Source organism: Octopus sinensis, linkage group LG30 (assembly GCF_006345805.1).
Source record: "Octopus sinensis linkage group LG30, ASM634580v1, whole genome shotgun sequence".
Classification (NCBI taxonomy): Eukaryota; Metazoa; Mollusca; class Cephalopoda; order Octopoda; family Octopodidae; genus Octopus; species Octopus sinensis.
Genome location: NC_043026.1, coordinates 1,097,855 through 1,112,745, shown reverse-complemented (window position 1 = coordinate 1,112,745; position 14,891 = coordinate 1,097,855). Strand labels below are relative to the sequence as shown.

Below are 14,891 nucleotides of genomic sequence, written 5' to 3'. Positions count from 1 at the left end.
CCCAGACCCTGGTCGAACCATCCAACCCATGCTAGCATGGAAAGCGGACATTAAACGATGATGATATGTGTGTGTATATATATATAACCACACTAATAACTTGAGGATGAAATTTAGGATTTCTCAGTTTGCTCTGAATTGCTTTTGATAAAACTTTTCCCAGCTGGTTTGCACACTATGGCAACACCATTGTTATGTTTTCATTATTCTGTGTAACGTCCTTTCTTTTTTATTTCAGATTCTTCAGTTTTTGGGTGAACCACACGAATAGCTTTTGAATGAAAATAGTCCATCTAGACATTTTTTTTCAGAGAATGAAGGGTAATGGCACATATTAAGCATACATGTATATATATCCAACAGAGAACCAAAGTAATAACATTTATTGACATAATGAATTATTTAGCCATTTGAGCACCATTTTGACAGATAACTTCAAAAACCCTATTAGTCATGGAATCTGCCAATTCTTAATAGTAGCAGGTTGGACTGCCTCTGCTGCTGCAGCTTTGATGGTCGTCCATAAGACATCTTTCGACATAAATTGGTGTCCATTGGCATAGACATCTTGAGGGATCAAAGACTTTTGATATGGTTGAGATCCAGAGATGCTGGCGGTTACACCATCAGCCTTTCACCTTGTATGCCATAAGACCCTAGTATGTTTGAGTGGTCCCAGCAGAGTGGGAGAGAGCATTGTCATGCATGAATATGAAATTCCTTAGAAGTGACAGTGGTATGTCATCTAGCCAGGGATCCAAGGCCTCCTTCAAGTGATAGCAGTAGGTGGCTGCAGTCACTTTAACCCTTTCAGGCACCCTGACTGGATCAACAAGTCTGTCCCCAATGATACCAACCCACAACATGACCCCTCCACCCTGTTGTTGACATCATAAACATTGGTGATGCTTATCTCCAAAATAGACACAACCATTTGCCTAACCGTCAAGTCCATCATGGGTTACCCTGGTTTCATCAGTGAACGGAACACAACTCGTGTCTAATATCATGTACTTTTGGGCCCATTGAAACCTCAAACTCCTGTGATGGTGTGTTTCAGGTAGTTTCAGGGGTTCTTGCACAGAAGCCATGGTCCTGCAGATGCAATTTCTGGTGGTTTTCAATACATGAAGTCCGGAGGCAGTGAAAATGGCTTTGCTTGTTTGTCCAGGTTTTCCATGTAACTTGTGGCCAATATTCCTTAAATTCCTAGCTGTCACAGTCTCAGATCATTTCTTCCTTGGCAAAGGGTCCTTCAGGAAATGTCTAGCCATGTCCTCATGACAACCTAACTTCTCTGCAATGACATGAAGACATGAAGAGAGGTGTCTTTAGCATTTTCCTTGATGATGACAGAATTTTTTTCATCATTAAGGCCTTTCCCACATCCCATTGTGCCTCTGCACGATTAGCATGGGCCACCTAAAAACTGAAGAATCTGAAATAAAAAAGAAAGAGCATTACACAGAATAATGGAAACATGACAACGGTGTTGCCATAGTGTACAAACCAGCTGGGAAAGTTTTATCAAAATTGATTCACAGAAAACTGAGAAATCCTAAATTTCATTCCTAAGTTATTAGCATGGTCCTGGGTATGTGTGTGTGTTATTATTATTGTTATGATTATTATCAATGCTTTTGCACATGCTTGTTCACGCTAGCATGAATTAATGGAGTTTTTGAAGCATTGTTTTATGTCTAGATGTTCTTCCTGAAGCAAATCCTTTAAATCACTTCATATGATGTGCAACAATACAGTGTGTCTATTCTAAGAATCTGGATACAGATGTATATACATGTTTGTGTGTGTATTTGTTTTTATTTCTTTCTTATCCACTTTGCCATGAGTTGGCATTTTACAGCGAAAGGCTCTTCCTCATGCCAATCCTTACCTGCTTCTTATACTTTCTGTTTTAATCCCTCAGGTTGGTTAAAAACTTTTGTTGGCTACTATCAACAACAAACTAAGGGTATATTTGAGAATATGTTGGTGAAACTGGAGGAGATGCCAGACATGCGATTGATTTATGCAGAGATGTCCTTCTTCTCAATGTGGTGGGATGAAATCAGCCCTGAGAAACGAGCCCGAGTTAAGAAGTGAGTTTACCTATTGGTTTTTTGTTTTTTTATGAAAAATCTTTTTACCTTTTGCAGTTTTGTATTTGCTTTTTTAATGTTAACTTATGATAGCAGAACATGAGCACTGACGAAAGCTTCACTCTGCACTAGATTATTATAAACAACAATCAACACATTATGGAGGATACATGAAATCAATGCTGAACTTTATGACTCTATTTTCGTATGGTGTCAATGAAGATAATGGTTCATTGGTCACTTTTGGAGAATCAAAAAGATGAGCTAGCGCATCATCTATTGCCATTGAAGCCTCCTCATTGCAGAAGATTAAAACAACCACACTTTACATTTGTTGACTAACTAGCGGAAGATAAAGTTGAAAAATTGACTTGTTGCCATTGATGAATTGTACTTGCTGGAGGTTATTTATTGCGGATGTTCACTTGTAGAAGAAGGAAGAATAAGTATATTGAAATTCTTTGCAGAATTCAAGCTAGTCACTGTGAGAATGATAGGTTTTCTCTCATTGAGTCAAATTAGTTTTGGGTTCATGAATGCCTAATTATGTATGTGTGCACATACGAATGTACATACAGGCTGATAAGAGAAGAGAAGAGCTAGAAAAGGAAGGGATAGGATGGACAGACTCACATTTAGGTGTACATATGTACCATGGAACACATTGCTTGTCAGTAGTGTTGGCGCACATATCCATATCAGTTATGTCCATGAGCAACAAGTGAAGGTATGTGGCTTATTGGTTAGGGTATTCAGGTCATGATTGTAAGGTCGTGAGTTCAATTCCCAGTGGCAGATTGTGTCTTTGAGCAAGACACTTTATTTCACATTGCTCCAGTTCACTCAGCTGGCAAAAATGAGTTGTACCTGTAATTCTGTGCCATGCTAGATCTCTCTGAGAACTACGTTAAGGATATGCAGGTCTGTGGAGTGCTCAGCCACTTGCATATTAATTTCACAAGGAGGCTGTTCTGTTGACTGGATCAACTGGAACTCACATCATCCTAACTGACAAAGTGCCAGTTAGTTAGGCATGAGCAACCTGTTCCATGGTTGGCTCAACTAAACCAGCAACCTCATTCATGGCTTTGATGCTTTGATGCTTTAGAATTTAATGTCTTTTATCTTTTGTTTCACTTGTTTCTGTCATTTGGCTGCAGCCATGCTGGAGCACCACCTTGAAGGGGTTTTAGTCAAACAAATCAAGTCCTGGACTTATTCTATTGGTCTCTTTTGTTGAACTGCTAAGTTAGGGGAATGTAAACACCAGTTGTCAAACAGTGGATGGGACAGACACAAATACACACATATATGATGGGCTTCTCTTAGTTTCCATCTACCAAAACATTTCAACAGGTTCTCATCAATCTGAGGCTATAATAGAAGACACTTGCCAAGGGTGTCACACAGTGGGATTGAACCCATACCCATGTGATTGGGAAACAAACATCTTACCACATAATTATTGCTGTGCCTTTTGTATGCAAAAATTACATAACAGCCTCCATCATTTTCAAGGATATAAATTTCTCTTCATATGGAATAGTCAAAGCTCTTTTCTGTGCAATCAAAACGGAATCTTTTGCAACAATTCCAGTGACTTATAGCTTGGACATTCTGGTACGTTTTATCTGTTTGGATTGTCGTTCATTCTGCATTTGGTTGAACAGTTATGCTTATATATACATATATATATATATATATATATATATATATATATATATACATACATATATATATACATATATATATATATATATATATCCTTCCCTTCTTTCCTGAGCGTCAAATAATACTTTAATTGTTCCACGTCCTCGCGTTGCTGTGTTTTTTCTGTGTTTTCTTGTTTGGATTACTTTATATATATATATATATATATATATATATATATATATATATATATATATATATATATATATATCATCATCATCATCATCATCGTTTAACGTCCGTTTTCTGCGCTAGCACGGGTTGGACGGTTTGACCGGGGTCTGGGAAGCCAGGGGCCGCTCCAGGCTCCAGTCTGATCTGGCAGAGTTTCTACGGCTGGATGCCCTTCCTAACGCCAACCACTCCGCGAGTGGAGTGGGTGCTTTTTACGTGCCACCTGCACAGGGGCCGGGGGGTCCGGCATCGGTCACGATCGGTTCGAGCTTTTCTAGAGTTGAGTTGGGGAGGGGGTCCAGCTGAGAAAGGTTCCACCAGTGAAAAGAGAGGGAGAGATAGTGGGGGGGTGCAGGTAATATAGGGAAGCACCAGTGGGGAAGGTTGGGGTAAGGAGGAACGATGACAGGGAAGGGTTGGTGCAGGTTCGTAAGAAATAAAAACGTAGGATATCACGAGGCGGGGAGGGGACTGGAAGGAGATAGCCAGATTGAGGCAGTGACAGATTCAAAACAGGAGGAAACGTAAGATCAGTGGGGCGGTTGATGAGCTGCGGCGCTAGCAGCTTGTCTTGGTGGGGGGAAGGGGTAGTACACAGTGAAAGCATGTGAGGAGGAGGGGTAGGAGGGAGAGACACACGTAATGGTGGTGGGGGAGGAGGAGGGCATATCCGGTGTAGATGGTGAGAACAGTGTTCACTGGTGGTGGGGGTGGGAGGGCGGGGGCACCGCCAAATGGCGGAAAGATGGAATTAAGGATTGAAGGTAACCTTAAAGGGTTAAATTTCGTAGAGAAAGATAGGAAAAACAAAGCAAGTTACTGTATAAGTTCAGACATTTAACGGTAGTAACGAATGAATGTATGTTGTACGAGGTACGGAAGATAAATGAGATAAAATCTTTTTAACTTGCTGTGGACATCAGACCGGAAGTTGAGTTGGAGAAGAAGGAAGTTTGAATTGGGGATTGTAATGGTGATTTTCGGGTTTGAGCAGAAGAAGAAGAAGAAGAAGGCATCGCCAAATGGCGGAAAGATGGAATTAAGGATTGAAGGTAACCTTAAGGGGTTACATTTCGTAGAGAAAGATAGGAAAAACAAAGCAAGTTACTGTATAAGTTCAGACACACATATATATAAATATATATACATATATATATATGTGTGTGTGTGTGTCCTTTATACAAATCCACAATTTTTCAGTTAGAAGGCTCGCACTTTCTATGGTCATTCAAAACCGTCCAAGGGTGGTTGTGAAGATCTTTTCATTTCCCAGTTACCCCTGAAAGTCATTTTAAAAAATCGATAAACCGACCCCTTATGTTTCAGGTAACAAAAGTCTTTAATACAGGGAACGTAACTCACTTAATCCAGGAGTTTAATCTAAAGATATTAAACCATAGCAAGGGAAATAACTCTTTAAAACTCTGCATTTCCTTTCCCTTGTTATGTATCACACCTCAAAACTGTACCAGACCAATTTATCCAATTTAGGACCGGAACTGTCCCAGATTTCTGGATTTTCCAGTTTCTCAGAGAATTTCTAAACGTTTGCTTAAAATCTCTATATCTATAAATGGCAAAATGTCTGTTTTTTGATTGGACGGAAATAATTTTACACCTGACAGTTTGATGCGTGTGCGCATTTGCAGACAGTCTGTATGACTCAGCACATTTTTGTGTTTTGTGAAGACGTGTTATCATGTGTTTTGGCTTTCAAACGTGCACACTTTTTTGATTTGAGAAATGCAGGGAATAATTAATGAGTTAGACCAAGTGAATGACAAGAGAGAGGGATTTTCATGAAAGACCAAAAATGCTTGACTAGCACTAGACTCAACAGCGCCAGGTCATAGTGCTAGTATATGTTATAAGTTAGAACAAACAGTAAAAGGTTGTCATTATAGTACTCAGAGTTTCGAATGTTGGAACGAAGAGCTACGATACATTCTCATCGGCTCTTAATGGCAACAGATGCTATGAAAAATCCGTTAAATAAAAGGGAAGTAACTCTAATAGATAGAAAAAGAAAAAAGATACACACAACCATATTCTCACAATATGTAGATATAAACCTCCTGCGTTCACAACATCTACATATGTACACACTCATACAAACATGTACACACACACACAAGCATATGTATGTATGTACCCATACATACACATATCCACACACATATGTATATATGTACACACACACATATACATATACACTCTCACACAATTAAAAAGGAAAAAATGAAAACATAAAAAATAAAAACTTAATGAAAGTTAAAACATATGGGAAAGCTTCTGCAGGATCTTAGTAGAAATGTGGATTGTGGCCATGATTTTAGTGGGCCCGAAACCATAACAGGTATTTTGTGAGATGTGGACATGATCCAAAATGTTCAGTTCTTGAATTTAAACATGTAGCAGGGTTGAAGGAACTTTTCCAGACAGGCCATCTTTCCATATTACAAAGACCGCACTTGCCACTACTGTTGGTATAAGATTTACACTTGGCTAAGATCTTCCAATAAATTCTGTAGTCAACACCTTGTTCTTTTAAGAACTGGATAATTTGCTAGTCTTTCATTTATTTCAGAGTCTGAAGCTTAAGGTGTGATTGTTGAATCTTGCTTTGAAATTTCCCTCTGTGAAACCCACATATCTCTTGGATGAAAATGTTTTATTAGCATTCGTGAAATTTATAAATAAACTAGCAGAGATACCCAGCGTTGCCCGTGTTACATACAATTGAAGAATTAGACTTTTCTGTTATATTTTCTCTAATGAAATGGAATATCTGTTTCGAATTTCATCAAAATTGCAGATGAGGATTATTTCCCTCTTTACACACCCCCCAAAAATTGTAATCATGCCACATGTATCCCATACTACTGATTTTTATGTGCATATTCCAAAATTCCAGTTTTATTGAACCTGTTAAAAAGATTTTGCCCCAGAAAAGTGAAGGTCATGGAGCTCTAAAATGTGAGAGTTAAGGCCCTTGTTGGGGTGGGCATCTTAATGTCAACCAGAGAAGTTGAATTGTTGAGAATCTTTTTAACTTGGGTCTTATATCTATTGTTTGAATTTCTTTGAAATAGGAAATATATGTTCACTGGGTTTGTAAAAGAGAGCAAAGCTACAGGAAACCAAAAGACGAATGATCACAATAAGCAGTCAGCTACCCTACCCTAGTCGTTACCACTCCAAATGTAGGATTCCTCACCATCCAGGTGACAAGCACAGCCGTAAGATGCATTACGAATCTCTAGCAATTGGAAGGGCGTGACCCAACTGAAATAAACATTAACAACTGTGTGACATGAGGGCTAAGGAGAAATGAAAGTGTCACCTCTGGAGTTTGCAAATGACCACTATACTGATACGTAACTGGACAGAATAAATTTACAATCTATAAATGTCTTTGAATAACCAGTCACTCATCTGGGAAGGCCTTGAAATCAATATTACCATCTGGGGACTATGTGTGACCCAGTGATAATAAAAAGACTGAAAGGAGGTCTGCAATGAAATAACTTTACTCAACTGAATCAGTGGAGGCAAAGATGCCTCTCATTTACTTGACAATTTATGCACCACATTGCAGAAATCACAATGTAAGTGTATGTCAAAGCAAAGTGTTACGCTGTTGTACCACTGAATTACAAATAATACCCAACTTTTATGCTCGGGTAACCCTACGGCTTCCAAGAGCACAACAAAATTGTAGGTGTTAAGTCCCCATGGAGGGGTCTTTCTAACTTGTAAGAAGATGAAATTTTATAAATATTACTTCATTTGTGCCTAATATCTATGGTTAAAATTTCAACAGCAAAAATCTATTTATTGTCATGGGGGTTATGGCCGTTATGCATAGAATATAATTTCCAGATTTCATAAAGATCCATTCAGTACTTTTGACCTAGTTTTGGATCATAAAAGAAATTACTAAAATTTGGAAGTTAAGGCTCCCATTAGGGTGTTATATATATATTTATATATATATATACACACACACACACACACATACAAAGATAAATTGATAGATACAACTGAGTGGACAAACAAAAATATGAGACACAGCCTAATTCTTATTTTTTATGTTGATAAGCCTGGTACTTATTCTATTAGTTTTTTCTTGTGAAACCAGTAAGTTATGTGGATGTAAATAAATGAACAGCAGTTGTGAAGCAGTGATGAGGTCGAAACACAGAGACAAAGACACACACATGCACTTACATATATACATACATATATATACGAATGATTTTTCTCAGTTCCTGTCTACGAAATCCATATATATTATTGTTGGCATCCTTTTTGTCTCGGGAGACAATGGAGTTGCGCATAAAATAATCTAGTCCGGCTTTTACATTTCATGTCCTAATATATCTCCTGCTGTGGCTGTGTAGTTCTATCCTGGACAAACACTCCCTCTGGCAGGTACCGCAAATGTAGCGAAGACTGTTCCTGGCTGGTTGTAATGTCATAGTTTCTTGTTGACGTCTTTTCTTGTCTTTCCATTTCTCTTCTCTCTCTATGTCACTCCTTGGTGTTCCCTCTTTGACAGTATGTCACCAATCTCCACGGTTACTGGCAACTGCTTCCCAGTTGGTAATATTGATGTTGCAGGCATTCATGTCCCTTTTGCAAACATCCTTGTATTGTAAGAATGGTCTTCCCACAGACCTAGTGCCCCTAGCAAGCTCTCCGTAGAGTATGTCCATGGGGATGCTGCCATCTTTCATACGGCTAACATGCCCAAGCCATCTCATACGTCTTTGTGTGAGGAGTGCAAACATGCTTGGTATTCCTGCTTGCTTGAGGACATCTTTGTTGGGGACATGATTCTGTCATTTGATGCGAAGGATTTTCTGGAGGCAGCGCAGGTGAAAGATGTTATGGGGACGCTCTTGGCGTGTGTATAGCGTCCAAATCTTCATTTTTGTGGTCAGCTTATTATTGTTGCATGCCCATTTGGAGATTTGGGCCATCACAGCAGCTGTCTTGCTAATGCGTATATTGAGCTCAGCATCAAGGGATAGGTTGTAGGTGACGGTAGAGCCAAGATAGGTAAACTTCTCCACCTCCTGTAGTCTGTGGTCTCCAATATGTATGTTTGGGATGTCCGATGTAGCCTGACCTATGATGTTGGTCTTCTTCAGGCTGATAACTAAGCCAAAGTCGCTACATACTTGCTCAAAACAGTTGATGAGCCTTTGTAGAGCTTCTTCTGTGTGTGATACCAGAGCAGCATCATCAGCAAATAGCATCTCCTTGATCAGGACGTTTCTGATTTTGGTCTTGGCACGCAGACACGAGAGATTGAACACTTTCCTGTCACTTCTACTGTGCAGAAACACTCCATCATCTGATGTCTGAAAGGCATGTGAGAGTAAGAGCGAAAAGAAGATGCCAAATAATGTAGGAGCGAGGACACAACCTTGCTTTACCCCGTTTTTTATTTGGAAGGCGGCTGATGTTGAACCGTTGTGCTGTATGGTGCCTTGCATATCATCATGGAAAGACTTGATGATCCTTAGCAGCTTTGATGGACATCCGATTTTTTGGAGCAGAGTAAAGAGGCCTGTTCTGCTTACCGAGTCAAAGGCCTTTGTTAGATCAATGAAGGCCATATATAATGGCATTTTCTGCTCTCTGGACTTCTCCTGAAGTTGGCGTATGGAGAATATCATGTCAATAGTTGATCTGCTTCTTCTAAAGCCACACTGCGATTCTGGATAAATTCGAGAAGCAAGCAGTTGTAGCTTGGACAGGATAACATGAGCAAAGGTCTTTCCAACAGTGCTTAGAAGAGATATTCCATGGTAATTGTTACAATCACCACGGTCACCTTTGTTTTTGTAAAGCCTAATGATGTTAGCATCCCACATATCCTGAAGGACTGTACCTTCTTCCCAGCACTGACACAGAAGCTCATGAAGGTGCCGAAGCAGGATGGTGTTTTTGCCAGCTTTGATGATCTCTGAGGGGATGCCATCTTTTCCCGGAGCCTTGTTTCTTGCTAGGGAGTCAACAGCCTTGGTGAGCTCTGCTATAGATGGCAGACTGTTCACACAAGTTCACACATGACTGGCAAGATCTTGACACCCTCGATTGCAGCCTCTCCCGTAAGTAGAGATCGTGGTAGTACTCCACCCATCTAGCCATTTGCTTGCTTTGGTCCTTGATGAGATCTCCAGTAGTTGATTTCAGAGGGGCTGACTTGGTTGCAGATGGTCCGAGGGCCTTCTTCAAACCGGCATACATCCCACAGGTGTTGCCACTGTCAGCAGCTGACTGGATACTCTGACAGATTTCCTGCCAATACCTATTTGCACAGCGTCTGGCAGTCAGTTGGGTTTTATTTCTTGCCTTTCTGAGTTCTTCATGTGACTTTGTAGAAGAATCACTCTTGTATTGCATCAGAGCTGCACGCTTTGCTTCGATAACTGTTTCCAGCTCTGAGAGCCCAACACTGAATCAATCTGGGTTTTGCCTTTCTCTCATGCCGAAAGTATCTATTGATGTGGTATACAAAGCTTCCCTGATATAATTCCACCTACTTTCAGCAGAGGAGGTTGGGTAGCTACTGAGAGCAACCTTGATAGAAACAGCAAAACATTTTCGCAGTGTAGGGTCCAAGGTTCTGGCAGTGTTAATGCGTGGTCGGCCCATTTTCTTAGATTGATGGACTTTTTTAGGCAGAATCCTTACCCTGCTTCTAATAAGAAGCAGGGTGAGGATTCTGCCTAAAAAAGTGCATGATCTGTGTCACAATCCGCGCTGTGGTAACTACGGGTCAGTTGAACAGAATTCAGAAAGGATCTTCGTGTAATGATGAGATCCAGCTGATGCCAGTGGTGAGATCTTGGATGTCTCCAAGTTGCCTTGTGGGATGTCTTGTTGGCAAAGAATGTGTTGGTGATGCACAGGTTATGGTATGTACAAAATTCAAGTAGTCTCTGACCATTGTCATTCATGATACCAATACCAAAACATATACACTTACATATATACATACATACATATATATATATATATATATATATATATGCTTGATTTGTTTCAGTTCCTGTCTACAAAAACCATATATATATACACACACACACACAAAGATAAATTGATAGATACAACTGAGTGGGCAAACAAAAATATGAGACATGAGACACTGCCTAGTGCTTTTTTTTATTTTGATAAGCCTGGTACTTATTCTATCAGTTTCTTCTTTTGAAACCAGTAAGTTATGGGGATTTAAATAAACAAACACCAGTTGTGAAGCAGTGATGAGGGAGAAACACAAACACACACACATAGACTTACATATATATATACATATACATACAGTTGATTTCTTTCAGTTTCTGTCTACAAAATCCACTGACAAGGCTTTGGTTGGTCTGTCAAAGTATTTTGCTAATATGTGCCAGTTTGGCTGTGTAACATTGCAAGCAAGCAAGATTGTACTTCACTTTTAATGTATTCGTCATCATCATCATCATTTAACGTCCGCTTTCCGTGCTAGAATGGGTTAGATGATTTGACTGAGGTCTGGCGAACAAGATGGCTGCACAAGAATCCAATCTGATCTGGCAGAGTTTCTACAGCTGGATGCCCTTCCTAATGCCTACCACTACAAGAGCATAGTGGGTGCTTTTACATGCCACCGGCATGAGGGCCAGTCAGGCGATACTGACAACGGTCACGTTCAAATGGTACTTTTTATATGCCACCACTACAAGTGCTAGTAAGGCACGCAGATAACGATCACGCACAAATGGTGTTTTTAACATGCCATCGGCTTGGAGGCCAGCTTGTTGCTCTGGCCCCAATCTCACTCGTATGGTACTCTTAGCGCTCCTCTAGCACGGATGCCAGTCATCAAATTTGATTTCGATTTCAATTGCCTCAACAAGTCTTCGCAAGCAGAGTTTAGTGTCCAATGAAAGAAAGGCACGCATAAGTGGACTGGTTACACCCCTGGCATAGGCCACAAGGTTATGGTCTCACCTGCGCTTGCCGAGTCTTCTCAAGCACAGCATATTTTCAGAGGTCCGGTCACTAGTCATTGCCTTGGTGAGGCCCAGTGTTTGAAGGTCATGCTTCACCACCTCATCCCAAGTCTTCCTGGGTCTACCTCTTCAACAGGTTCTCTCAACTGCTAGGGTGTGGTACTTTTTCACACAGCTATCCACATTCATTCTCGCCACATGACCATACCAGTGCAGTCATCTCTCTTGCACACCACATCTGATGCTTCTTAGGTCCAACTTTTCTCTCAGGGCACTAACACTCTGTCGAGTATGCACACTGACATTACACATCCATTGGAGCATACTGGCTTCATTCCTTGCAAGCTTACACATCCTCAGCAATCACGGCCCATGTTTCACTGCCATGTAGCAAGGCTGTTCGTACACATGTGTCATACAGTCTACCTTTTACTCTGAGTGAGAAGCCCTTTGTCACCAGCAGAGGTAAGAGCTCTCTGAACTTAGCCCAGGCTATTCTTATATATAACACACACACACACACACACACGTATATTTATATTTGGATAAAGATAGTTATGGCCAATCTTTGGGGCTTCTCTAGGGTTTCACGTCCATAAAGGGCTTAGCTTTACAGTGTTTCTTCAGTCTCTAATTGCTGCTGGTAATTTTATACATATGCTCACACACACTTAATTTAGAAGCACTTTTTTTTAAAACAACGGCCATTCAACACAGAGTTTGGCTTTAACTGCTCTTTCTCCTTCTCTTTGCTTTAGATGTGTATGTGTATGGAACCATTGTCATCATTATCATTGTCATTTTAAGTATGCTTTCCATATTGATATAAGTTGGGTAGTCATCACAGCCTCAGGCAATTTTTATTCAAAGTTATTGTTCCCTGCTAGATTAGTTGGAAAATTGTGTCTTGCTCTTCATTTCAATTCAACAACACAACGCAACGCAATGCAACGCAACGCAACGCAACGCAACGCAACCTCTCTCTCTCTCTCACTGTTTCTTTACATTTCCAGGCTTATTAATAATGGCAAATTGGAAATTGTGGCTGGAGGATGGGTAATGACAGATGAAGCGAATGCACACTACTATGCCATGATAGACCAGATGATTGAAGGACACACTTGGCTGAACGGCACCCTGGGTAAGTTTCATAGATGGCCACATTCCTTTTTATTGTTGGTTTTTCTTTATTAATTTATCTCTTTCTTGTTGCTGGTGAAGCAGATCTATGTGGAAAAACATTCTAGCCATGATTGTCTTGTCCTTTCAAGTATTAACCAGTTGTCCTTTTTTCAAAGACAGTAAAATGTGATTTGAGAAAGGTTTGACTATTGTTTCTACTATGCCCAACTATCATGTGGAGGACTTCTCACAAGGTTTTATATATATATATATATATATACACACACACACACACACATATATACATCTTTTATCTTATATTTGTTTTGTCATCCTGGGGCACTGACTTGAAGAACTTTTAGTCAAACAAATTGACCTCAGTACTTATTTTTTGTTAAGCCAGGTACTTATTCTATTGGTTTCTTTTGATAAACCACTAAGTTACAGGGACATAAACACATCAACATCAGTTGTCAAGTGGTGGTGGGGAACAAATACACACACACACATATACAATGGGTTCCTTTCAGTTTCTATCTACCAAATCCACTTATGAGGCTTTGATCAACTCGAGGCTATAGTAGAAGACACTTGTCCAAGGTGTCACACAATGGAACTGAACCCAGAACCATGAGGTTGGGATACAAGCTTCTTACCATGCGGCCTCACCTGCCTTTGTCTCTATATAAGTGTGTGTGTATGTATGTATATTCAGAGTATGAATGTGTGTGTATCATCATCATTTAACATTCGTTGTCCATATTAGCATAAGTTGACCGGTTTGACCAGGACTGGTAAGCTGAATGGCTACACCAGACTCCCGTCTGATTTGGCATGGTTTCTACAGCTGGATTTCCTTCCTAATGCAAACTGCTCTGAGAGTGTAAGGACACCCGTATCTGCCACAACTACAATTTCATTTGGCTTGATGGGTCTTATTCTCAAGCGCAGCATATTACCAAAGGTTTCAGTCACCTGTCATTACTTCCATGAGCCCCAACACTTGAAAGGTACTTTTTACATGCCACTGGCATGTTTCAGTTATTTTACACCAACACACACACATATATATATAAATGAAAGAATGGAGTTGAACAGAGATGTTAACATAGGATAATTCATTCACCTACTTATATATATATATATATATATATTATATATATATATATATATATACTGGGTGCATAAGATATCTGAGGAGAGATTTATGTTTATAAAAAAAAACAGATATGTAATAACTTTATTTATATAAAAGTGCTATGAGGATAAAAATAATCCTTTTCTATAATGTTATTCAATTAAGCCACCTTCAGCTTCAACAACTGCTTCTATATTTGATCTAAATCATCTACATGCTAGAATCAATTGCTCCTCATTCATATTGGACATTACTTAGACTAAGGCAGCTTTCAGAGAATCTTTGGTAAATCATCTACATGCTCAAATCAAGTGGTCCTAGTTCATTGTGGACATTACTCTGACTATGGCAGCTTTCATAGAATCTTTGGGGTTCATTGACCTCTCAACAATGCTCCACATATAATAGTCCAATGGATTGAGATCTGGGGAATTAAGAGGTCAGATGTTAGGGGTTATGTGATCTTGAAAATTTTCAGCCATCCATTCCTGTTTTACTAGAGCCATGTGTGATAGTGCAGAGTCTTACTCAAACACATATAGCCTTCCATTGCATACACTGTCTATCCATGGCTTAACAATTATTTCCAGGACCTCAATGTAGGCAGCGGAGTTAACTCTAAGGCCTTGTGGAAAGAAGTAAGGA

At 39.8% G+C, this 14,891-nt stretch overlaps 1 protein-coding gene across 2 annotated transcripts in view; it reads left to right on the top strand.

Annotated features, from left to right (window-relative positions):
- LOC115226653 (alpha-mannosidase 2) overlaps positions 1–14,891 on the top strand; it is a 116,007-nt gene that overhangs the window by 67,515 nt on the left and 33,601 nt on the right. For both annotated transcript variants that reach the window (XM_036515377.1, XM_036515376.1), the window contains exons 4-5: positions 1,928–2,099; positions 13,000–13,127. In XM_036515377.1, the coding sequence (XP_036371270.1) occupies positions 1,928–2,099; positions 13,000–13,127 (300 nt within the window). The remainder of the gene's footprint in view (positions 1–1,927; positions 2,100–12,999; positions 13,128–14,891) is intronic.